This window comes from Sardina pilchardus, chromosome 14 (assembly GCF_963854185.1).
Source record: "Sardina pilchardus chromosome 14, fSarPil1.1, whole genome shotgun sequence".
Lineage (NCBI taxonomy): Eukaryota > Metazoa > Chordata > Actinopteri > Clupeiformes > Clupeidae > Sardina > Sardina pilchardus.
This window is the reverse complement of record NC_085007.1, coordinates 19,335,423-19,361,200: the sequence shown is the minus strand read 5'-3', so window position 1 is coordinate 19,361,200 and position 25,778 is coordinate 19,335,423. Positions and strand designations below refer to the sequence as shown.

The following is a 25,778-nucleotide window of genomic DNA, read 5'->3' as shown; positions in this document are numbered from 1 at the left end:
CGCTTCTCGCTCCGCTTCAACCCTCTCTAATGTCATAATGTGAAATTGTTCATTAGAACATGACTCAGAGTGAGTTATGCTCTGTTGACCTAGACCCCAAACTGCACTTTGACCTTTTATCTTTGAAGAGAATAATATTCATGTGGTCTTTATGCACAAGGTCATTAGCAGGCCACAGAACATTGGCAGGCTACATATTTGTGCACTTACTCAACCAGTTAGATACATGTGCACTCTTCTCTTGTCAAGGCTACCACTGCAAGGCTCTGGATGCTGAAATTCCAGTGAAGGAGCTCAGGGAGCACAGATGCAGTCTAAACAGTGCAGGGAGGTTTCTCATGGGAGAGAGGCCATAGTAGCTCATCTGTATGTGTCTATAACAGAGAGTGAAAGACACATTAAATCCCAAACTCTTTGCTCTTCCACTAACAAACTGGCCTACTTCTATGTGTATGTGATCAGTATTCTGTGTGCTGGCAGATAGTTGTTCCTAGATAATTCTAGCAACAATAAATGAGTGATAGATTTATTTTTACAGTTTCTAGCTGTGTATTTTCATGTTTGCTTCATAACACTTATGTTTCTTTCACATAGTTTCTGGTTGGGATTGCAGGAACCCAGATATGTTGAAGCGTTTTGGGCAAATGATAAACCCTGACTCCACCACACCGGGGACAGGAACACACAATGGTAAATAAGTCCTTTTTAGCATTCCACTGGCTTGGTGTGAATGTCCTCAGAGAGAGTCTGTCAGTGGTTGCATGGTTGCAGTCCATCAGCATTCTAAGGAGATAAGCATTGTAGACAGACACACAAATGTCTCACCGACTCCACTTGTCTAAGCCACATCACTTTATCTGAGCTATAGTATTTTTTATCTTTCATCAGCAATTAAGAGCTTCATATCAGTGTTCTCTGAGAATAATGTTTTCTAAATCGATTAAAGTTAGCAGTGTCTTAGCACTACATTGTAAGACTGTATGAAATGCAAAAGCAAGGCCGTTGCCATTGACGTCAACTGACAATGTTAGCAGCTTGTTGCCTCTATCAACCTTGTAATGGCAGACTCCGCTTCCTGTTTTGGGAAGAGGAGCCGCATCTCTCTTTTCAATTTCACTTGCCCTGTCGGCTCTCGCTGTCTGTAGAGCTGACCTGTGACGGTTGACCCCTCTCCATAATGCATGTGTTCCTTTTAACTGGGAATTCTCCATGCACACTCATGCCGTACGCTGTGGTGCCCAGGGGGAGAATCAGGATCGGGGCGCACCGGAGCGCTGACTCCAGCGTTGACCTGCTTGCCCAGGTGTGCTCCCTGCGGAGAGTGGGCTCTTAACGAGGACAGAAGACCAAGAGCAGTCACTTTCTCCTTCAGCATAAAATGTTCTACTCTTCAACGGTTGTTGAGATCTTATTTTCCTCAAATGATATCCTTCAGACAACTGAAATGAATCTAATTTGCATTTTTTCTTTCACTTTTCCAACTGGAACCTTTCATGATAGTTTTCCGTTGCTTTAAGATCTGTAATAGATTTACTGGCAAGACAATTAGATTGAGTAGAAACGTAAATTTAGATCATGACAAAAATGAAATGCTTCTTACACATGCTGTGTTATCATAAATGAATACAATAGGATTTAAGTCAAATGTGATAAACTGTAGCTGAAGAAGCCACAGATCCAGTAGCCCTTAACCTGTCAGCCAAGAGTCCCCTTGTTAGCGTTAGCTGCTCAGATACAAGAGGGGGTTTTGTATGCCATGCCCTGCGCTGTTCTTTCCAACCGAACCCGGGTGTCTCAGGGTTGTTTTCACTTACCTCTGGTAATTGGCCTGGTACGCCCTTTCAGTGTGCCTGCTTAGATTAAAAATCGAGGGCACGCTGCATTTCCCATGCTAAGTGTTTGAGCATCAATCATCCCTGCATGCAAATGATGTCTTGCCCTCCATGGGACAAGTCAATTTGAGTCTGCAGAGAGAGAGGGAGAGAGTCTAAGAACATAGAGACTAAAGCTTCTCAGTGATATGGACATTCCCAAAGGTACCCACACTGATGAGATTTGCAAATACAATACATTGTTTATAGTCTGTTGTATTCACAACTGTACTTGAGACAGCAGATCCATTTACATTGTCTCTTTCTATTCTCTCTACTGTCAATAGAATGTGTCAATGTGTCATATGTGGCATGATGTCAATTACTATTTTATACTTTTTTTCAAACCAAAACCTTGCATTTGAATATATCCTTTGCTCAACACATCCACAACATAGGCACAAGTTAGATGAATAAATGCTGAGTTTTGCCGAGTTTTGGTGTGAAGAGTGACTAAAAGTATGATGAAACAACATCCAACTCATTTATTATGGAGCCGTTGCAGCCTTTAGAGGAAAAGTGCTGGAAAAGCAAAAAGTCCCACTTCTTCCCTGATGTGCTGTTCATTTGGCTGCCTTGGTAGTCTCCGAGCTGCTGACAGAGTTGCATCATGAAATATTGAGGATTCAGGTGATCAAATTAAAGTACTTGTAAGATTTTTAAGTGGTTCAGAAACACACACTCACAGAGAGAGAGAGAGAGAGAGAGAGAGAGAGAGAGAAATGAGTGAAAGAGTGAGATAGCTGCTGCATATTGCCAGTGCTTTCATGTGGAAGCGTTTTATGACTCAAAATATAAAATGCAACTATTATTCTTTTCATCTACCACTATATTTTTGTAAGTCCCTTAGGGAAAAAAACAAACTCCTTTGTTCAACACACATTAATATTCACTGGCCGGTCATCTGCTGATACTTGTTTTGTCTTCATGCCATTAAGATCTAGGATGGTGGATATACCATAGACTGTGAAAAGTACACATTGAAAGCCTGTGTGTGGCCAGGCTCACTACAGGCCAACCTCAGTAGGAGGAGGAGATGTGCCACTGCAGGTCAAAGGGCGTAGCAGTCAAACATTTCACTTTCAAACAGTCTTAATTCACCCACCATGGGGGTTTCTTTCAGTGATTATGCATGTTATTGCTGCAGTGTGTGTGGGTATCATAACAAGTGCGTAACTCTTGCTGTGTTCATACACATTGGCCTCTGTAGTGAGCAGCAGGGGATTCTGTTTAACTGAAGAAACGGCAGAACTGATGAGCTTACAGGGTGAATAATGACATAGGCCTACATACAGTATCATCAACAATGTGTTTGCCAGTCTAGAAATGTCAGGAAGTGTAATTTTCTGGGCGCCCACACAGAAATCTGCCTTACAAAGTCCGAATAACTATTGGCCAGGTTCTGGAAAAACATTACTTCTGTTCTTGGTCAACTTATTGGCTTCGTACTGCAACAGTGTGTTCATAGTGAGTATGCATATGCACAGTACAAGACAGGATTTAGATTTTCCGGTGCTGTTTTCCCATGTGTGTATTATCATGTTCTTTGGCTGTTAATGATGCACCCTGTTGGGCATATTATGTAACAAGACATGTAATACCCCAGGTACTAGCCACAAAGCGGACCGAAATGTATAAATAGAAAGTTGAGGGACGTAAGGAGGTGGCTCTGTTTATCATTAAATTAAATCAGTATTTTGCTCTTGCTTTGGAAGAAGAAACTGGTGGTTTTGTTGAAAACTGAAGCGTGGATTGGGGATATAGGGAATAGGAGAAAGTGCTGACAAAGCACCTGCACCTAAGAGTTGGCTATGAATCACATATTCAGTTACCTTATCCACACTGTTTATTTCTCACTGTTTTGCGGAGCACTTTTCTGTTTTTACATTGTTGGCACAAGGGATTCTTTTAATGAGGTAGGTTATAAATATGTTATACATGCGGTTATCTAGGAGGTTACATACCCTTTTGAGCTGTTAAAATCAATAGATGCCATTTGTAGTGACGTGAATGAGTATTCTGCTACTGTAGGCTACATCAGAAAAGTGAGTATAATGTATTAACTCTGTTGTTTCTATAAAGGCTGAGATGGCTACAGCTGTGGTCCAGATTGGCCTGATTGGCTGAAAAGGTAATTGAAGGTCAGTGACCCTTTAGATTGCTGAGGGAATTGCTCTTGTTCCCTTCACTATAGCGCATGTTCTCCTACAGAAGCACAAAGGTCAGGCATAGTTTTGTCTCTAGCCATTTATGAGAATCAGAAACTCTTGAAGCTGCTTTTTCCATGAATCCTTCAAAAATAATGGCTTGTATGAAAAATTCATATACTGTAGGTTGCCCCAGTCCTCCGCTGGATCCTCTACTACACAAGTCAACAAAACAATAGGCAAAAACAGGATGGATGTGGATGCGTAAATGTCTATTGTAAAAATCTCTTCATCTTCTATGAAGCCTTATATGTGCATGATAAGTTGAATGTCTTTGCCGTTATCTGCAATTGAAGAGATTATCTGGTTATCTTTATAATGATCCCAAGGGAAAACGTCCTGTTAATGCAAAAGAAATGGAGGGAATCAATCAAAGGCAGATTGCATCCTGGAGAAGGCGTAATTTGGAGAATAAAAAATGGGCCTATTGGCGATAATGGGAGCGTGAATTGTGGGAGGAGGTGAGAGGAGGGAGAAAGGATGGCGATATTAAAAGCAATATTGAGAGATGGAGTGCAGATTGAGAACAGAGAGTAACTCAAGGAAGACGGGGAACATTCATTTCGTCCTCTTTTGAGAGTGTGTTTGATGCTCTCCCCGTCAGAGGGACACTTTGCCACTCTTGACCTGTTCATTTGGAGTCCCTTTCATTCGAGGGGCCAGTAGATGTCAGTGTGCAAGATTGGCAGAATAACAATTCAGCTGTTCAAAGGACGTTTTTGCTGTATGTAACCAATATTTTTATGCCAAAATTATCTCAGGTAATATTTCTCTCTTCAAAAATCATATTCACGCTCAAGACGAGCCTTATTGTAACAACTGTAATTGAATATGGCAGCGAAAGCACAGAGTGTGAAATCTGAACTGCAAAGTAGTGGAGTTGTTCCACAATCTGAAGTGGAGGTCATGCACCTTGAAAAAAGTCGGACCTCCATCTAAAAAGTTATATGGGAGGATCTCTGCCCAACTTTCTGCCGTGAATTTTGGCAGGGCTCCTGTCTTTGCTTAGAATAAAATAATAACACCACATAGTGCAGTGTATGTTTATGGTTCACACTTGGATGATTGCTGATGATAGATTTTAGCTGTTAAAAAAATAAATGGAATAGATAAACAAATATATAGCACAGCAAGTTAATAAATATAAGTTAACATAATAACACAAACATACAGTATAGAATAAATTGAACTGTATAAATAAATGTTTATACAGTATTAATATATATTTTTGACATTCTGTAGGCTACTAGGCTTGGCTATGCGGTGGTATGTTAAGTCAATGTGAAGCAAAGCTCAATGTTCACCTTCACTGCATTCTCTTATGTTGTCCTCCTGTCTGGTATAACTAAGTCTTGGGATATATAATCAGAGATCACATTCAATTTCTCTCCTTTAGGCCTATCAGTATTGTCCACCTCACCACGTGGGAGGCGTTTGTGAATTCGTAACATCACCTCGGCTTATTCTGAGTGACGCCTGCGCTTGTCTTCCTTGCACTGAACTATGTGTTGTTCACAGCGCCATGAATGATACATGAGTCACCTCACGGTGGCCTGCACTGTAAAAGGCACGGGCTATGTGATGTGCATGCTGTTGATCGCCGCATCTCCCTCTCTCCCTATCTCGCCCGCTCGCTCGCTGTCCTGTTCGCTCAGCGCCAGCTCCCCGAGATCCGAAAACAATTGGACGGCTGCTAAGTAACCCTTCACCCACACCCTCGGAGAGGACTCCCTTCCACTTTAGTTACTCCGCACACGTCACCCGGGCTCATTTTCTGCACAAGGCTCAGAGTCAGGGGTCTCTGCAGGGACTAACCTCTGCCATCACCTCTACTCTAGAGGACTGTCTGATTAGGTTAACAGAGGGGTTGTGCCCTGCAAGCATATTCTTCTTCACATAATGAATAGCAGTTCAGGAATTAGTGGCACATCATGCTTTTAACCTATGTCAAAGTGCATGGTAATTAAAAAAAGACAGTCTAGAGGGTCTGTGCAACATAATGATAAGATAGAATTACACCACAGCCATGATACATTTTCATTTAACTTAGGGCATTCAAAAGGTCAACGGCTTCATGTCACATGCACTGATTGTTATAGAATAACAATGCGTTAACAGATAACAGCTTAATAGAGAAAAAGTTCATTAAAGGTGTGGTCAACCAATTAAAAGTGTGGTCAATGTTCTAAAATGTGAGGGAAGACTAAATCAGTTTGTGTCTTAATCTACATTTGCAACTTTATCTTAATTGCTTTTTCATCCAGTAGCGGTGGTAATTGTGCAAATTGCGAGAATTCCCGATCAGTCAGAAACATTTTGAGGCTTGCTGATTACTGTTTAAAAAGGCCACTGTAAAACAGTTTGTGCATTTTTTTTCGTGTGACCGCAGCCTCTCCCCACACAGCCCTGCTATGGAAACAACAATGATGACCTAACATGCAGGTTTGATATGTACATCAGGTGGCCACAGACTATAGATTTTAGATGAGCTGCTGCTAACATGTTTTGTTGGATTTCCCCCCTAAAACAGGAATCAGGTCAAATAGGGTCACACTCCCATCAACCACCCCCTGCCCTCCGTCTGGAGGGGCCGCTGGAGCTTGAAATCTCTTGGTATTATTTAGTGTCTCACTCTGCCCCTATAGCTGTATACGTTCGTCTAAAAGTGCACATCTCTGTTTTTTATGGAGAGATAGATTATAGCCCTTCTGAGGACCGTCTAAAGTCTTTGTAGGGTGAGATCTCTGTTCTTCTCAGAGAAGCTTCACAACTTAAGTTATGGGTGCATCTAGATGTGTTATTAGCAAAACAATACCTGTTACATGAGCACATGATTCTCCACCTCAAACCTATTGTTGGTCACCATTTCACTGTAAGACTGCGGTATTGAATTCATTCAATGTTCATAAGGTGTATTGAGTTAAATCTTTACTATATGGCAAATAGCAAATTCACAATCTACATCCACAAATGGTAAATATACTGTGGATCTGCATAATGCACTCAGACAGCTTGCCACTGCAACTAATCTTAAGGACAGTAGACTGGTGTTTACACCGCAGAGATGGATTCGGGAATCAAAGTGACTGATTGTCAGGCAGTGATATCACCACTGCATAAAGAGTTCATATACAATCAGAGCTCTTTCATCTGAAGTGTATTTTAATAGCAAGTCATAAGACTATGGTTTACCACTCCGTTCCTCATGTGGACATAGCCTGAGAGATCATCTTATTTGCCTGCTTTTGTGGGTGGCTCACCCCAGCCTAGAGCCCCAGGGCTACTCTTGGAGGTTTCAGAGCAGGGACAGCTGAACTCCCGAATCTCTGTGGGTTTTAGCCATCTTGTCACATGAAGAACCAAAGTCATGCCCTTTCCAGTCCCTGGGATCCTGACTACTTCTGTTCGGTTTCTATCTCACTGTGGGGATACCTGCAAAGCTTTTGAAATGCCACTGTATATAATGGTGAATAGACCGTTTTGAATGAATGTTTTTCAATGCTTAGAATTCCAGGATATTTGTTTGTTTGTTTGTTTTTTAGCCCATAAAACACATTTGATGAAACCTGGTCAGCCCATTTGATAGCTGAAGTGTCCTTTGTGGAGGCCTGGTAAGCAACCATAAAAGTGATTTCATTCCACTGAAAAATAACAGATTATTTCTAGGTGTATTTTGAATACAAAATGTATTGGGATTTGTTGTGTTTCATGCTTAAATCTTTGCCAGCTTGTCTTACATTAAATTCTTATTCATAAAGACCATTCTTTCCACTTGTAAGGGACAAGAAGGCACCCATACTGTTCCCAAATCTACAATTTGACCTACCAGAGGAACTGACTCTACCAACACATTCATCTTCATGAGCCCCTCTGCCCACAAGTCAGTTAAAGTGCCTGTATATACATATTAAAGAAAGTAAAGAAAGGACATTTTAAACATGAAATGCAAATTTTATCCATCAACATAATACCTATGCACCTGTGCACTTAACAGATGATATCACTAGTTAGTTTGAGTCCGTACTCTCTTTCTCAGGTTCTCCTTTCCTCTAGAAGCCGTGAATATGTGCCTGTCCCAGGATTATGCTGACTGCTTGAGTTTGGAGTTATTGGATACATTTTCAAAAGTATAATAAGCATAGCTGTTCCTGATAGTCCACGTTCTTATTAGTGTTTGGCTCCGATGCATCGGCCTGTATATTAGCTTTCTCCTGGTGGAATCCAATAAGACTTTGAAAACCCCCCATCATTTCAAAACAGATTCATTCTGCCTTTCTGTAGAAAAAAAGTGTCTCTGATTAATTTCTCCCAGGCTGTCACTGAAAAGAATAACCCCCACATAACCCACCAAAACTGTAATGACAGGCTCTTGTGAAAGGCACTCTGTTGTCTTTAATTAGACACTTTTAATAACTAATTTGTTGTTGTTATGCAACTAGCAAATGGTGTATGCGGATGTTGGGATGAATTAAATGTGAGTACTGAACAATAATGTATGAGCACGGAAAAGGTTGGCACAAAACACCCTTATGTAACAACTTGATTCATGTCGTGTTAGAACCATTCCTAAAAGTCAAAATATGGCTGAGTGCTTTAACCTATGTTGTCCCCTTGATTGTAGTATTGAAACTCATTGTAGACTGATGCAGAAACTCTGGCTTTGAGGCTGTGAATGAGCACTATATGCAGACCTGTTATGTGGGCTGGATGAGTCCACACTCTCTAATCTCTCAGTCTGTTATGTTAGTCAAATGTTTGCATTATTTATCCAGTTTTGTTTAAGTTTGCATGTTTTTTTTAGCTCTTGCCCTTGAAGGTTATCTTTCTGTTTTTGTTTGCTCCATGCTTCCTCTCCAAGTGAGTCTTGTCACACAATGTCACGCTCTCTCCAGTCGATGGTGTCAAACGCACATGTAACTCAGTTACTGTATGACCATTCACAAACACCACCTCCACGCCTCCCTATATCCAAGCATGCCGTGTGCCCGCTCCTGTCACATTAACAGCTAATTAAGATCTGAACGATTTCCTAGGGGGGAAGTGCTCTACTTTAACTGCCTTTCCAGAGGCTTTGATTCCCACATTAATCTTCTCCCTCCCGAGAACAACTTCTATCGATTTGTGGTTCCCCAGACATCAATCTCACTTGGAGGTGATGAACAAGATTAGACTGAAATAAGCTGCCAGGGGAAGGGAGGTGTTAATGCTTGTTGTGGAGGGTCAGGGCTTCACCACGCCATCTCCCTCCGCTGCCATTGCTCAGACGTCTGCTTGGCTAAACTCACTCACGGCTGATTTATGAGATGATTTGTGCAAATTTGACATGAAAGAGATCTTTGAGGGAAACAATCCGCTTTGAGACTGCCAGTAACCATGCTTTTAGTCAAACACAGCGTATATATGCCCGGCCCAGTGGGATCTAAAACAGCTCTGGTCAATAGGAGACCCTGTGCTGAGGCATGTTTACGAAAGTGGATATGACATAGTGGATTTCCTGGATGCTTAAAAAGGGAACATAAAAAGAACATATAAATGATTTTACCCTCTATTAACCATGAGGGTATGAGGGTTGACTTGATGTTTACAATGGTACATGTTTTCATGTTTTTATAAGAAAGGACATGCGTAGGTGTATGCTGTGCCTTTACATGTTGTCCTTGGACTTGAACAAGTCTAGTTGAAAATCCGGAAAACTCCCCCAGGGAAGCCTCCAGTTTGGTGTCACAAACTGTAACAAATGGAGACAGCACCATCAGGACAGATCACAATTGCTGTGACAAAGTCTGTCGTGTCTGGCAAGGTTAGTCCTTCAGGGCTGCATGGGAACAATAAAACTCACTCAGGTGAACCTCATATGCCATGCATGAGAAGCAGTGTCTGCCAGCTGGATTGTCCCGTGTTTCATCTGCTAAATATTGATCATGACTCCGCAAAGTAAACAGCACAGGCACAAAGAGGCCAAACATATTTATGACAGAGTCATCCATGCAAAGTGTGTGGTTCTGCACGAATGGCTATTGAGCAGCTGCTCCAAGAGCATCTTATCATAATGGCAAACAGGGAGACACCAAAAACAGCATGCAGTAGGTGTCTTAGGCGCAGATAGAATATTCAGAGCCTCGACAGGCTGCATTCATAAAGTTAGGTCCTCCTCAGGGACTTACCTGTCAGACTACAGCCCACACAAAAACAGCTTTTTCCTCCAACACTTTGTTATATTCTGCACTCATTGTAACAATTGCTGCATCACTTGGCAGCTTTATTAATGGTCCGTTAGTCCTGCAGAAAACCTGCAGACAGAAAGTTTGAAAAGTCACCACTTGAAATCTAAACTGATGTTTTCTTATATAATGTTCAACTACTGGTCTGTTTCACTTTGATGACTTTAGGCATTCTGCATACCACAGCAAATTAGAATGACCTCCATTGCATTAAAAATGGTTCCAATTAAGTGCCATTAATGGTCAACTTTTGTGAAACTGTGCCCTTTTCTGTGGCTGACGCAAATTAATATGAACTCATTAAAAAGCAAGTGCAACTTACGTTTGTCATGCACCATAAATTTTAACTGTCCTTTAATAGGTCAAACCAAAACACATACACTTGCTTTAATTAGACCATTGCACCTTCAAAAACACCCCTCCATACAGTTAATTAGAATATCCCATAACAGAGTGTTGGGCGATAAATAACATCCAGAGAATTGTGACCACCCTGTATTGATACGTTATTTACCTTAACAAGACAGCATCTGCATCTGCATAACTTCATTCTAAAATCAGGCTCATACCAGGACACCAATGCTTAGATGATTAGAGGTCCTTCTGCAAAGAGACACCGGGTCAAGTCCTAGCAGCAGTGGGTGCATGTGGTCTTGTCAGACCTCCTGAGAAAACAATTGGAAGTGGACACAGGAAGCGACGTCTGTATCCCACAGCTGCAATTACATCTCCCACTGATGGCTGATGGAAGCCTGTGGCCTCCACTGACCAGCACAGAGGTTGAGCACTGTAGCATACAGTGAACCACACAGGCACGGGGTAACAGCTATCCGAGTGAGAAAAAGACAATGACTTTAGTTTTCAACAAACGTGTTCTAAACTTCTCAAAACACTTTCATGACTGTTTGCCTCTCTTGAGCTTTGAAAACATGCTATGGATAGCCAGTAAGAGTACTCCGAATGAAATTTGTAATTAAAATTACAAAAAGTCAATTTTTTTCTTGCAGATGCTGAGTTGAATGCTAATGGAATATTAATTTGTATCCATCTTAAAAATAGTCCTATGACTTCACAAGGACACTGGTATATATACTGCAAGGCTTTTTAAGGGCTTTCATATTGAAGCTGGAGAGATGGGGAAATTATTTGGTGAATACACACAACAAAAAGACAAAGTAGAAATGTTACATTCTTTTTTTCTTTTAGCTGTATAACATTAACCAATAAATCAGTACCATTATTTCACCCAAAGGACAGCAATAACAGTGCTCTGAAGCCTCTCATGATGTTTTCATTTTCATGAGATGGCGGAGACTTGAAAAAGCAGCAATATCAGCATGAACCAACACTCAGCAAGCATGAGGCAGAATAATGCAATACAATAGAATAGACTATTGAGATTCAGAGCGATAAAGCGTCATGCGGCTTCTAGGCAAAGACCATGGCCAGCATTTCAAGCTGTACACATGTAAGACTTGTATTGTAACATCTATGTTTTCACACAGATACAGAAGTAATCTACGTCCTTTGTGAAAGAGATTTTGTAGTTGTCTTGACGACTTTGACTTTGATAAGCCTTTAATGAAACAAGCAGAGATGAGATCAGCGACAAGCAGTGGAAACAAAAAGGAGAGAGAAAGTGAGAGGGACAGAAAAGGGATTCTAGACAGTACCCTTAGAAAGGAAATGCGATCAATCAGCACACACAAGGGCAAGTAAGGCAGCCCTGTTGGGTATGAAATCAAACTGATTTGCATTGCACTCCCTATCCCAGTGGCAGTCATTAGGAAGATAACATAGTTAATATTTAAAAAGTTGAACTTAATTGATTAAAATGTGTGGAGTGGGACCGAGAGAGTCATTTCACTTGCAAAATGTCTTTGCGCTGTATATAGGGCGCCTCAAATGTTATTCTGAACATGTTACACCTGACTGAGAAGTTGATGGAATTGAATGTACTTAACTTGTACTATGACTCACTGCACTGGCAGTATTAGGAGATTCACAAACAATAGCGCCATAAGACGTCTGTATGTCTCTTGGTTTGGACAGACGCGTTATTAGAACAGACAATGAACTCTTTGTGAGTCAATCAGTCAGAACAAAAAGATGACAAATGCATTGTGTTTGATGAACTTTAAAAAGCAGTGCTTGCCTTCTCTGATCTCGGAATGTATAGTCAGAGGCTCATTGCACGTTCTCTCAGTCAACTTGCCAATGTGAACTGACTGCTATAGCGGGGGATAATGGGGAGGGTACGTTAAGTTGATGAAGACTGTATGCTCGGGTAAACTCAGCTTATCACAGGCAGCAGTTTTTCCAGGAATTTGAGTGCCCATATTACGGAGCGTAAGGAAACAGCAGCCTGACATTATCAGGGCAGAAGGCTCTTCTCTGCACTCAGGCGGAAGCGAGTTCTGTCAGGGAGGAAGCCACTTCAAGAGGAAGAGGAGGCCTAATGGAGATAAATTGGATCATTTGTTGCAGGGAAAACTGATTTTGTCTTTTTCATTTATATTGAACAAGACAGATGTTTGTCTTTCTCAGATATATGTTCCACCAAGTATCAATCACAACCTGACATGTCTTTTTCGTTCTCCAGACTCCATATTTCATGTTTCTGTTTCTGTTTTCGTGAAATGGCCTTTGACAGTTTAAGGTACATTCCCTTAATTAAAGTATAAATTCAAATGCAGTTCTTCTTGAGCAGTAATTATGGCTAAATTAATTGAATATTATTACTTTCTCTTTGGAACTGATTGCCTTAACAGTACTTAACCCCACAGTGCCACCTGCAGGTTGGAAAACAAAAAAACAAAAGCTTGAGAGGCCAAACAATCTCTAAGAACATTATCTACCATTGTTGAAATTAATACATTATGGCTTTATTAACATGTGAAAAGAGAAATGAATGATCAATGGATATCCTCACAATTTGATATAGACCATGATAAACTCTTAATGATATATGTACAACACATTATTTTCATGCCACAGAGTATAATTTCACATGTGTCACTATATTTCAGAGGTCATAAAAGTGATCTGCTATCAGTTTCTTAAGCACACCAGCCTTTTAATCTCTAAAAAAACAAGTTAGTGTTAAATATCCTGGAGTAATTAGTTTTAAAGCAGCTGAACACTGTGCCTGAGAGGTACTCAGGAATGGGCACTTGTGCCAAGTCTGACTAATGTCAACTTCATGAGCCTCAAATGACTGTGGCAACCAGATGATTTGCTGTAAGGCAGACAGATACAATCAGCATTTAACAGCCAGACTAAGATCCTGGCAAAACCATACAAACATGGACACCTTATGTCATCAAAAACGACAGTGTAACTCATTATAACAAAGCTCAGACATTGTTGTATTTATTAAATGATACCCTACTTGTGTTGTTACAAAATGACGCAGGCACTCTCTCTACTCCTTCGCTGGTTAAGGATAACTTATTCATATTCTCAAGGTTGGGGTTTGGCCAACCCCACAATCTTGAGTGTATTGCTTAGTTGTGCAGTACTAATTGAGTTTGATGGCACCAGATTGTGCTTTAAAAAGCTGGTCATCTCTATGCAGCACTTTCAACTGGATAAAACCAGCTTGTCATACAAAACACTACATCAATAATCATTGCAATTGTGACAGAATGAATGACATGTTGTCAGTCAATCATTAACTGTCTTTATCCACATCTCTGCATGATATGTGCATCTTTTCTATCTTTCCCAAGAAGCCACCCATACATCAGGGGGGAGATACTCACCCTTCTGTTTAAGGAATAAGGTGCGAGTCAGTGCCACTGAGGAAGTGGGACTCATGTGACAGAGAATACTTCAGTCAGAGAGATGATACAGTCAGAGTTTTTCACTGAAGTAGATTTGGGGCATGATCAATATACTTGTGACCTCAGACTCAGACTAGCGTCGTTTTTCTTTTTTTGCCATTTTGCCCGGGAAAGAAAATGTGCATGCCACAAGAGAACATGTGGGGACATCTGAAGCCGGTCAAATGTTATGTCATGACTTCCAGGCAGGCCTCTCACTAAATCAAATGGGCATGATAGCATAACTTCATAAAATGTCACTGTCATATCCTGCATAATGTTGTGTAATAGGCTTCGTTGTTGATTGGCCACTGAAATCCTCTAGCCTAAGCCTACCATACAGCACAAGGAATTAATTTAGCCTTTCATATTTGAAATGACTTATAAATCAGGAATATTGTTCTAGAAAACATTTGATAGTTAATTGCTTGCTCAGAAAATGGTCAAACACAGTCAGTAAAAATGAAAGTAGTCCACAAGAGAACTGATGTATAGCCTACTTGGTCGTTGACTGGCCACTGTGCTATCCCCTTCCTACAGCACAAAAAAAATAATACAGCCTACCTTTAAAAGTAGCCCCTCGTGCTAGTGGGATGTGGTGAAAACTCTCCTCTTGCTCTCCTCTTCACATAACTGTACTTGCTAGTTTGCATATTTCCAGAACTGTCCACTACAACATGTGGCGCTAATGTAGGTTTTTCTTTTATCCCTCCTTGCGCTACCACAGAGGAAGTAAATCAGTGACGTACCGGACATGTGCAATCACCAATCGACGTCATATTTAGGAAAACAAAAACAACTGCAGAACAGAAGATAAACAATTTAAGAATTTCCACGTATATTGCCGTTTTATCAACGGATTGTTGTGAAACATTATGCAGACATTTCTGCCACCCTACTATCGGTGAGAACCACAGCTATGTTTTATACAGAATGTTAGAACGTGAGTCAAAACAACTCGCAGAGCCTACTGTTCTCAGCTGGAATCTAGCGGTAGAAAGCAAGAAAGCAAGCAAACTAGAATAGAATAGAATATATACATTTTTGATCCCGTGAGGAAAATTCGCTAAGCTAACTAAGCTAACATCTAACAAATCTAACATCCAGTGTCAACATTATCTTATTTGGTAGAATTGCCATCTTTGGGCAAATGTTAGTGAGGTAGTTCTACTCTAACTTTTAACGTTTTGTTCATTATTTCCCACAGTAGATAGATGTACAACAATAGTTAAAGTTGAGGCTTACAGTCCCAGAAGATCCTTTTGCTGATAGCAGCTTCCATCAAGAAATAAAGATGGCTCAACAAAGAGGAGTGAACAGTCTTCAATTCAATCAAGATCAGAGTGAGTTGTGGTAATGGTTGTCGTGCTGTAGTTAGTGTTGCACTGTGTGTGTGTGTGTGTGTGTCGTGCTGTAGTTAGTGTTGCACTGTGTGTGTGTGTGTGTGTGTGTGTGTGTGTGTGTGTGTGTGTGTGTGTGTGTGTGTGTGTGTGTGTTGGGAGGAAATGTTTCAAAATATCAATGTTGAAAAAATGCATTGGTGCTGTGATAGTCTAAATGTTAACTCTGGTTGTATGTATCTATGCTTCTGATCTTATAATGTGTTTAGGTTGTTTCTGTTGCGCAATGGAGACTGGTGTTCGGATTTACAATGTGGAGCCCCTTATGGAAAAAGGACACCTTGGTAAAAAATGTCATTATGCTGGTTTTGACAGCCTCCTTTTTTTCTAAATTTTTTATACCCGGGTTTGTTTAACATGCAGTTCTAATGTTTTTTTTTCTCTCTCTCTCTTCAGATCATGAACAGGTAGGAAGTGTGGCTCTTTGCTCCATGCTTCATCGTTCCAACCTGCTGGCTGTTGTTGGAGGAGGCGTCAACCCTAAATTCTCAGAGATCTCAGGTTTAACATCTTCAGCATCTTTTCTTTTGTTGCACAAGTATCCATAGCATGCTTCTGGAAAAGTGAACTCATGATTGTGCTAGTATGCTGTCAAGTTACAGATGTGTCCATAGCTATATGTTTTAGTGGATGCCATGTAATTCCATTATGCCATGCTCTTTATACTTTATATATTAGTGTTGGTCTGGGATGATGCACGGGAGTCAAGAGATGCAAAGGATAAGTTGGTTTTGGAATTCACTTTCACAAAGCCTGTGTTAGCTGTCCGCATGAGACATGACAAGTAAGTCATATTTTATTTATTTATTTTCTTTTCACAGAAATGACAGAGAACAGTTATTTGTTATAATAATACATTTGTTCAGACATGATCGTTGTTCATTTGGTCATAATTTTGTTGTTGTTGTTGTTGTTGTTGTTGTTTTTGAGAAATGAAAATGGGATATCATATTATTCCGCCAGATTTTGTGTTAGTTGAAATGAGAAGGAAAAAAATAGAGAAAGAGTTGTTGTTTTAGAGATATAATATAAAATGGAAAACGCAAAAAACAAATCCATTATTTTAATATATAAGTTTTAAAAATCTGGTAAATAGAGGACCTGCTGTTTTAGTGACTTCACATAAGGAAGCATTGACATGCTGTACAACTGGATGTAATCAGTCTGCTGCTGAAGCCTTGTAGCATTGTACTAGTGTAACTGTCTGATCTCTGCAACACATAACTCTGCCAACCCTTGCAGCACATGACAGACACAAACTTCTATGCACTGCGGTCCTGGCCTACTGCAAAGTCCTCGAATTTTACTGTAGTCAAATCATGTGCCTTTCCTATAGACTGGACCAGTATATGGACGAAAGATGATGATAGGGTATCTCTGAACAAAAGGCGTGAAAGTTGCAGAGGGGCAAGTGTGGTTATGTCGATGTTGTGTCCAATCTGCTTATTGCACTGCTTTCTGCCGAGTGCAGAGAGAAAGAGCAAACTCGCAGACTTGGCAGTAGGCCAGTGATACTTCACCTAAATCCTTAAATCATTCATCACAACTGGCCAACTTTAATGTCTGGTAATCTTTAAAATCTGGTAATCTTTTAGTTTTCAAAAAATCCATGTTCACTTAAAAACCCTCTCTGCCATCGCTCCACAGAGGACTTCTGCAGTGGTGACAACTAGCCTGGAAAAAAAACAGACTCGTTCACTTCTCCCGATTGGGAAACGTTTCCAACACTAGCATCATGATGGGCGTAGACTTTGTGTTAACTTTCAAATCATATGCCCAGCCTAACCAATCACATTAATCAGGGATTCCTAACGTTACCTCCTACTTCGCCTGAACTTTACAAACAATAAACAATAAACAGCATTGGCAGTCAGGAAACAATGTATGTAGAGCTACCTTTGCTGTACATAAATGTACACATTCTTCCGACTGCAATTTTTGAGGTTTGCAGGCATTGCTACTACTGTTTACCACAGCCTGTTTACATTGTGAAACTATTGCGTCGTTCCTCTCATCACTGATTGGCCCATCATCTCTGGGGTCAGATGAAAATGTTATTATCCTGTTCCAGACTAGGATCTCTGTGAAAGGAGGTTCTAGGAGGGTGTGGCCAGGCTAGATGACAACTGATCTGTTGACAAATTCTACAGAAACGCATAGAATCAAGAAAAAAGTTTTTAAAAAAAACAATTAACAAATGTATACAGACCATACTTGCTCAAGTCAGCTGTTCTTGTCTAAGAAGTGTGTAACTGTGTGTAACCATTATTTGTTTTTTCCGCTTGTTACAGGATCATCATTGTTTTGAAAAACAAAATCTATGTGTACAGTTTCCCTGACAACCCTGTAAAGTTGTTTGAATTTGACACCAGAGACAACCCAAAAGGTACATAGAAGCCACCCACAATATTATTTGTCATTAAATAATAATGAAAATAGAAATAATAGAAATTAAACCCTATATTCTGTGACAAACTCCTGTTTCAAATTGTCTTTCAGGTTTGTGCGACCTTTGCCCCAGCCTTGAGAAGCAGTTGCTGGTTTTCCCTGGACACAAATGTGGAAGTTTACAGCTAGTGGTATATTTACATTTATTACTTTATAACACATGGTAACAAAGGCAAAGGTATGGAGTCGGGAATGTGTATGTTTCTTTTTACAATTATGTCTATAGTATTACATAGCACAGTTTCCCCTATGTCATACTATAATCATATGAATATAAATATAAGCACTGTGACAGGGAAATCAGTCCAGATATTGTGGCCAGTTCAGGAAATTGTAGTTTTTATTTAAAAACTGGGGTATGCATAATTAGTATATTTCCTCTGCTTTCCTATAATTTTATCCTTGTGAGTAAGTGTATGTGTGACATTTTTAGCATGGTTGAACATGGTTGATTATTATGAGCTAGCATTGTTCCATGTCATAATATCTTTGTCTACCCTATACCTTGATAATTGTATGTGATGTATTAGCTTAGGTCGGATGATTCAGTGTGTCTATAATGACATTTAAAATAATTAAGTTCTGTTGCAGATTATAACTAGCTGTTGTGGATATGGTATGGCTTGTGATACGTGCTGTTGGTTCTGAATTCTGATTCTGTTATGTAGAAAATGGAATTAGTCAATGTAGCTGATACATAAAACAAAACTTTCATACACAGGACCTCTCCAATACAAAACCAGGAACATCCTCAGCACCTTTCACCATCAATGCCCACCAGAGTGAGATTGCCTGCTTGGCTCTCAATCAGACTGGCAGCGTGGCTGCTTCCGCCTCCCGTAAGGGGACACTGATCCGCCTCTTTGACACCACCACCCGAGACAAGCTCGTGGAGCTCCGAAGAGGGACCGACCCTGCCACTCTCTACTGGTACAGTTTGTTTTTGAAATGCCTTCGTTCTTCTGATGTACTCCATATTTTACTCCTGTATCACCCTATATCATGTGGGTAGAGTATGATTGAATGTATATTTTAAACATAAATAGTTAGCATAAAAATGGTAAGGTTCAGAATGATTGTGAGGGGCAAGCCATGGGGCATTTAAAGGTCAAGTCGAACTATTCAGCTAATCAATACAACATGTTTGTTTTGACAGCATCAACTTCAGTCATGATTCCTCATTCCTCTGTGCGTCCAGTGACAAGGGAACTGTGCACATTTTTGCCCTTAAAGATACAAAACTCAACCGCCGGTCTGCGTAAGGCACTCTTTGTCATTACATCCCTACAGTTTTACCTATTAGTAGAAGTTGCAGCATGATCACGTTTTCTAGCAATGTAACTGAAGACTGAACATCCTGTCAAAGCTTTTCACTTGCACATGAGTAATCGGCCTGTCCTACCCCTTAGGCTGGCCCGTGTGGGTAAGGTTGGCCCTGTGATTGGTCAGTATGTTGACAGCCAGTGGTCTCTAGCCAGCTTCACTGTGCCAGCAGAATGCGCCTGCATCTGTGCTTTTGGGAAGAACACGTCCAAGAATGTGAACTCTGTCATTGGTGAGTGTACTCTGCCTACTGTTCTCTTTGTTCCCAAAATACATGTTTGTGTTGTTTTTGAAGTTTAATCACTCTTCTTATGTCTTTTCTGATGTAGCTATATGTGTCGATGGGACATTCCACAAGTATGTCTTCACCCCCGACGGAAACTGTAATCGGGAAGCTTTTGATGTTTACCTGGACATCTGTGATGATGATGATTTCTGAAGTTTATTGTAAATGACAATGACGGCTTCAAGAACAGTTTTATCAGTGCAAGCAAACCTTATATTTCAAAGCTGCAAACTGAACCGATGTCTGGATAAAGGAAAGGTTTTGTATGTGTTTTGTGTTGAAATATGTTGTAATCATATGTATATAGCCACAAACTGGATAACAAATAAAAGTGCTTAAATCCATTTTCCTTGCACACATTGACATGTGCCTTGTTTCGGATGTTATCTGTAGGCTAAAATATTGTAGAATACATTTATTTTTAAACTGTAAATCATATTAATAAAACGAATATAATAATATGATTATTGCTGTATAAGGAGAGGGAAAACATATAGTTTGCCATACATTGTTGTGCTATTTATCATGTGGAACTTCCCGTCTAATGGGAGGGCTTTTAACACGCAACGTCAAAGCCCCGTGACTTCACAGCCATATTGAGACAAGCACAACAAAAGCGGATGTTCCTGGCTGGCAATTTTATTTCAGCATCGTTTTAAACAGCATTTTCTTCATATCGACGCTGTAACTTTGACAGACAGTCAAGTGACAGAGTTTGTCGACTGTAGTCTTACAACGGAGTTGTCATTGGAGAAGTGCAATCTTTGAAGAAAAGGTAATATGTCAAAACTCAATATAAGTTTGCTAGAAATATCTTGTCAGCTAGCAGCTAATGCAGCAACTGGCCAGCCATAACGTTAGATAATGCAGGGTATACTGCCCACCTCATCGCTGGTGAATTCAGAGGACGTACATGATGACACGATAAAATGATTATAATTGCTATGTGGTATGTCTACCTAACCGCGCGGCCACAGTAATACTATTAGTGCATTTGGTTTGGTGGTATTTTTTTGGCTAGCAGTCGGGTTGTTAGCTAGTCAGGACATCGCCTTGGACAGGTAGCCAGGTAAACATGGCTAAATATTTTGTTTGCCCTGGATACATCCCTGGAAACATCCCTGTTAATATTCCTGATAACAGTTCATTTGCATTTCTTACATTCATTATGTGTAATAATCTCTCGATTTTTTTTTTGAGGAAGTGTCACGTCGGCTTTTAACAAACGTTACAGCACTTGAGAGTTTTTTACGGACTAGGCTTAAGTTGGCTATCATTAGCTGCAAGAAGCTACAGTTTGGAAAGGATAACTTTTTGTGTGTAATATGTAAGTTTGACTAATGTTACCTTTCGAGGAAGTGCAAAGAAAGCATTGCTATAGTGTTTACATTTTTCTTATCTTAGTTGGGTCCGTCATGGCCTCGCGAAAGAAGGTGCTCTTGAAAGTGATAATCCTCGGAGACTCTGGGTGAGTGGACTGGTGTGAATGTGATCTGTTGTTTATTCAATTGCCTGAAAGGGTGCAGTCCTCACGACATTTCCGATGAAAATATGTTCGGTTTACAGGGTTGGGAAAACTTCACTGATGAACCAGTATGTCAATAAGAAGTTTAGCAACCAGTACAAAGCAACTATTGGTGCAGATTTCCTGACTAAGGAAGTGATGGTGGATGACAGGCTTGTCACTATGCAGGTTTGTTTTTATATTTTCTAAGCATCTTTATCGCTGTTGCACCTTTTCAGTGGTTTCAGTGGTCAAAAATATGGAAAATATACACTACAGCAAAGAGGATTTTTGTGTGTGTGTGTATTTCTAGATGTAATCATTTGATTTATGTTTCATATCTCCTGACTTGATGAGCCAGATCTGGGACACAGCTGGACAAGAACGATTTCAGTCACTGGGTGTGGCATTTTATCGTGGGGCTGATTGCTGTGTACTGGTCTATGATGTTACTGCACCCAACACATTCAAAACCCTTGACAGCTGGCGGGACGAGTTCCTTATCCAAGCCAGCCCGCGAGATCCAGAGAACTTCCCCTTTGTGGTACTTGGCAACAAGATTGACCTAGAGAATCGGCAGGTCTGTCTCCCCCCTTTGGTTAAACAAAATCATATGAAGTGAACAAAATGAAAAATGTGTGCACAATTTATCTTATGTCTAAACTCTTAAGTAGTTCCGTCTCAGTTCAGACACCTGGACGTTTATTAAAGGGACTCTTCACCGATTAGCATTAAGCTTTGTATCTTTAGAAAACCAGTCATGTTTTTGAATGGTCTTGCATCATTCCCTCAGTTTGCTTGAGATGGGAGAAATACGGATTTCACTGAAACCCATGAATAGGACTTCCTGCTTTCAATGATGTAAAATGATGATTTTAACATTGAAATCCGTATTTCTCCTATCTCAAGGCAAACTGAGGGAATGATGCACAACCATTCAAAAACATGACTAGTTTTCTAAAGATACATAGCTTAATGCTTATCGGTGAAGTGTCCCTTTAAGACACGTATCATCAGTGATGGGACTGCACAGTTTGACGTCTGTTTCGTATCTATGTACTCCTGCAGGTGACAACAAAAAGAGCTCAGGCATGGTGTCAGAGCAAGAACAGTATCCCATACTTTGAGACCAGTGCCAAAGAGGCTATCAATGTCGACCAAGCTTTCCAGACTATCGCCCGAAACGCCCTCAAACAGGTACAGTTGTCTCCCTTGAGTTATGTTAGTTGGCTGCACTGTCCCCTGTCATTTAAAAAAAAAGGTATCTGGTTGAACAGGTTTGGTTCCTCTTCATGCTGCAGTAGACACAGTGTTAAAGATTGGCTTGTGTGTGTGCACAGTTGTCTGTACATGGAACTGGTGGTTCTGGCAACTGGCAGTTGTCTGTACGTGGTACGTCAGTGGCAGTACACTCACATCTGAGGCGAAAATGAACATTGACGATAAACAATGACCTAACAAAGACCTCTGGTTGAAACTTGTAGCCGAATACTCTGGGAGCTTATATAACAGTTGCTGCGTTTACATGAGAGCTTTAATTCCGAATAAAACCAAGTTAAATCGGAATAAAAGTTAATTCCGCTTTAAAAGAGACCATGTAAACGCTTATTCCGCTTGAAAATGATTATTCTGAATTAAACTTAATTCCGATTTAAGTGGTTGGTTTATTCCGATGTTAAAGCGGAATTAACTCCCCTCCTTGATCATGTAAACCTTTATTCCGATTAAAAGTTTATTCCGTTTGTTTGGCGCATGCTCGTACAAGGAGGAAGAAGAAGCGCATGCTCGTTTCATGGTTAATTCGGCTCCGTCTTCTTCCCCCCTTCTCCGACAGTCTTCTCCTCCTCAGCTAGCAAACGTGAAGCTTGACAATATTCTCGAGCTGCTGGCTAAATAGTAGGCCTATTATCAGAGTTACTGTGAAACCCGTTTTCATTATGTTATTGTCCATGCTGTAACGTTAACCCGAGATGACAAAAAAGTTGCTAGCCAGCTAAAGTTTGTTTTCTTCCGGTAGACCTTATTAGGCTACGTTCATGCGCCGCCTGTCCAATCGGAACCCTTCCCGACCCCCAGACATTCAGCAGAATACAATAAAGCGTAATTAACGTATGTTCCATGTAAACGCCAATTCGGAATTATTATTTCCATGTAAACTCGAAGGAGAATATTTTAATTCCGATCTATTTAATTCTGAATAAACTAATTCAGAATTAAAAACATCATGTAAACGTGGCCAGTGTGGATATATCTCTTCCATGAACACTTCCATGAGTCCAATCCTATGTTTTTCCCCTTCACAGGAATCACAGGTAGAGACGTACGATTTCCCCGATCAGATCAAACTGCGAGATGACAGACCAGCCTCCTCCAGTGAGGGCTGCAGCTGCTGAGAAGGGACTGACGAGTGGACCATTATGATAGCAAGAACACCAGGTGCGGGGGGGAGAGAGAGGCCAGTGCATGGGTGGGTTCCCCCTCACCAGTACTCCCATATGCAAAGCATTCAAAATTTAAAACAAAACAAAAAAAAAGATTGCATATTTTCTTAACTCCCCTACCTATGTAAAGATCTCATAGGACAGAAACCAGTTGCACAGCATCACTTTTATTATAACTACTTTAGAAAAAAACATGTTTCTATTAAATATACCATCATATGTGATAATCATTATATTAGTGTCAGTATTGTTTTGTTATGTTTTATTTTTACCATTCTCATGATTTATAAAATCACCGCTTATGGTGCAGACGGGCAGTGTTCAGCAGCCATTGGCTTGTCTGCTTGCCTCTGTATGTCTTTGGTGTGCCTTCCATCTTCTGTGGTATTATTAGGCAGGTGTTGTTACTCTGCCTTATTGTGTTATTATTCCTTGTTTGCCAAATATTGTTTTCTGTCACCCATTCAAACCCAAACCCTCTTCCATCAACACTGCCCAGCCTGAAAAAGCAGTTCCCCAACAACACTGATCAATTGCAGAGAAGCATATTGCTTGCATACAAAAGGCATGTGCACAGTTGCAATGTTATGTACATGTAACCATCATTTAGGTGGGGAAATGCCTGTGCAAAAGTAACTCTAAATAAATCCTCCACGTACAGTAGCTCTTCTTCTTTGAGCTGGTTGACTACCTAACTGTACATGGCAGAGATGGTGGGTGGTGGGTTGTTGGATTATTTTGGGAGCCTTTTACCTGAACAGTGGCCTAATTAGGACTTGTTTACTAGACCGGGATATCCTATGTGGCATCAGGTGAGGTGATGTATATAAAGTCAGATGCTGGTATGCCCTGTCTGCCCAGTCCAAAAGCCAATCAATCAGACTTGAGACTGTGGAACCATATATCCTGGGATTTGTTAAGAAATAAACTCACTTACACACAGTTACAATATATGACAGGCCCCCTTAAATGAATGTATCTATCTGTCAAACGCCTCTGAATCCCTCAAAGCCATGTTATCGTACGGAAGAACATTGAAATGTTGAATATACTTTAAGGGTATATTCTGTCCATTTATTTTTAACAAAACACTTCTTTTGTATTTTTACATGGTAAATGTAATTATACAATGTTCTCAGGAGCACTCACCTAAAGACCAAATGCTTCAAAAGTTGATCTTAAAATTGCCTCAGTATGTTACCACCTGTCCCGTTACATTCTCACCAGGGTGTCAACATGTTATTTGATATGTCCACTTTGGCTGGATTTTAAATGTCTGTGTGAAGTAAGACATCAGACAAAAACTATTTGATTGAAATCCTTGGGACCCCAGCCTGTAACATTTCTGTTTTGATTTTGCCCTTTCTTATATCCTGTCAACCAGTCCAATATATACAGATAACGATACAATTAAGATACCCTTGACTCGCATTGATGTCTATTACAGATAAATGAACAAATTTATGTGTATGTATACGTGTTCTTTGGGGTCTTCACCTACATGCAAATATGATCCATCATGTTTAATCAACTGTCATTTCTCAATCAAGTCACAAAAATAAATGTTTCCTTAAGGACATTGACTAATGGTGGCCTCATTTTCCCTTTTCCTGTTTTGTTTTTCTTTTTCCCTACACTCACAGTAATTTTGTTCAGGACTTATTTGTGGCCATTCTCATATGCTGTTGGTAATAATTTACCAACCTGTTCACCCCTTCAGCCAGCTATGAACACACCAAGAGTATCGTAACTGCATCATATCAACAAACTACACATTCCTCACACATACAGGAAATTAAATCAATTTTGTAATTGTATCAGTGATATGGATAGTTTCCTAAGGAAGGTGTGCACTGCACAAATTATACTGTGTATAGGACCAGAGAATTTATTATAAAGGGTGCCAGCTCTTTCCCAAATACAAATATCAGACCTTTTACAAACAGATGATTTTTCTCAATATAGTATGTATACTAGCTGGAATTTTGACCTTTGACCTCGGTGTTATTTTTACTATTCATTTATTTGTTTGTGAGCAACCTATTTTTTACAGTCTATGTGAGCAACACATCCAGACTTTCACCAACATGTCTATACCTTTCCAGGTTTGGTGAACAGTAATTCATGACACAAAATATCTTCCCAGACTTTACAGACCTGTGCAAGCACTTTGTAATAGACGACGGCATGTGGTCGCGAGCCAGCATGGGATAGGGCCATGGCACTCCACCTCCTGGAAGGTGATACTTACTG

At 40.3% G+C, this 25,778-nt stretch overlaps 2 protein-coding genes across 2 annotated transcripts; both read left to right on the top strand.

The window, feature by feature from the left end:
• Positions 1-14,877: 14,877 nt before the first annotated feature.
• On the top strand, positions 14,878-19,924 carry wdr45 (WD repeat domain 45). The gene is made up of 11 exons (XM_062554912.1): positions 14,878-15,027; positions 15,331-15,466; positions 15,733-15,807; positions 15,920-16,024; positions 16,202-16,307; positions 17,815-17,909; positions 18,023-18,102; positions 18,693-18,901; positions 19,128-19,229; positions 19,381-19,526; positions 19,624-19,924. Exons 2-11 carry the CDS (start codon positions 15,418-15,420, stop codon positions 19,731-19,733), a joined length of 1,077 nt encoding a protein of 358 aa, XP_062410896.1. The 5' UTR covers positions 14,878-15,027; positions 15,331-15,417; the 3' UTR covers positions 19,734-19,924.
• A 250-nt stretch (positions 19,925-20,174) lies between these two features.
• zgc:100918 (Ras-related protein rab7-like) lies at positions 20,175-25,108 on the top strand. The gene is made up of 6 exons (XM_062554014.1): positions 20,175-20,355; positions 20,985-21,048; positions 21,147-21,273; positions 21,446-21,664; positions 22,153-22,281; positions 23,388-25,108. The coding sequence occupies exons 2-6, from the start codon at positions 20,996-20,998 to the stop codon at positions 23,475-23,477; spliced, it is 618 nt and encodes a 205-aa protein (XP_062409998.1). The 5' UTR covers positions 20,175-20,355; positions 20,985-20,995; the 3' UTR covers positions 23,478-25,108.
• Positions 25,109-25,778: the final 670 nt, after the last annotated feature.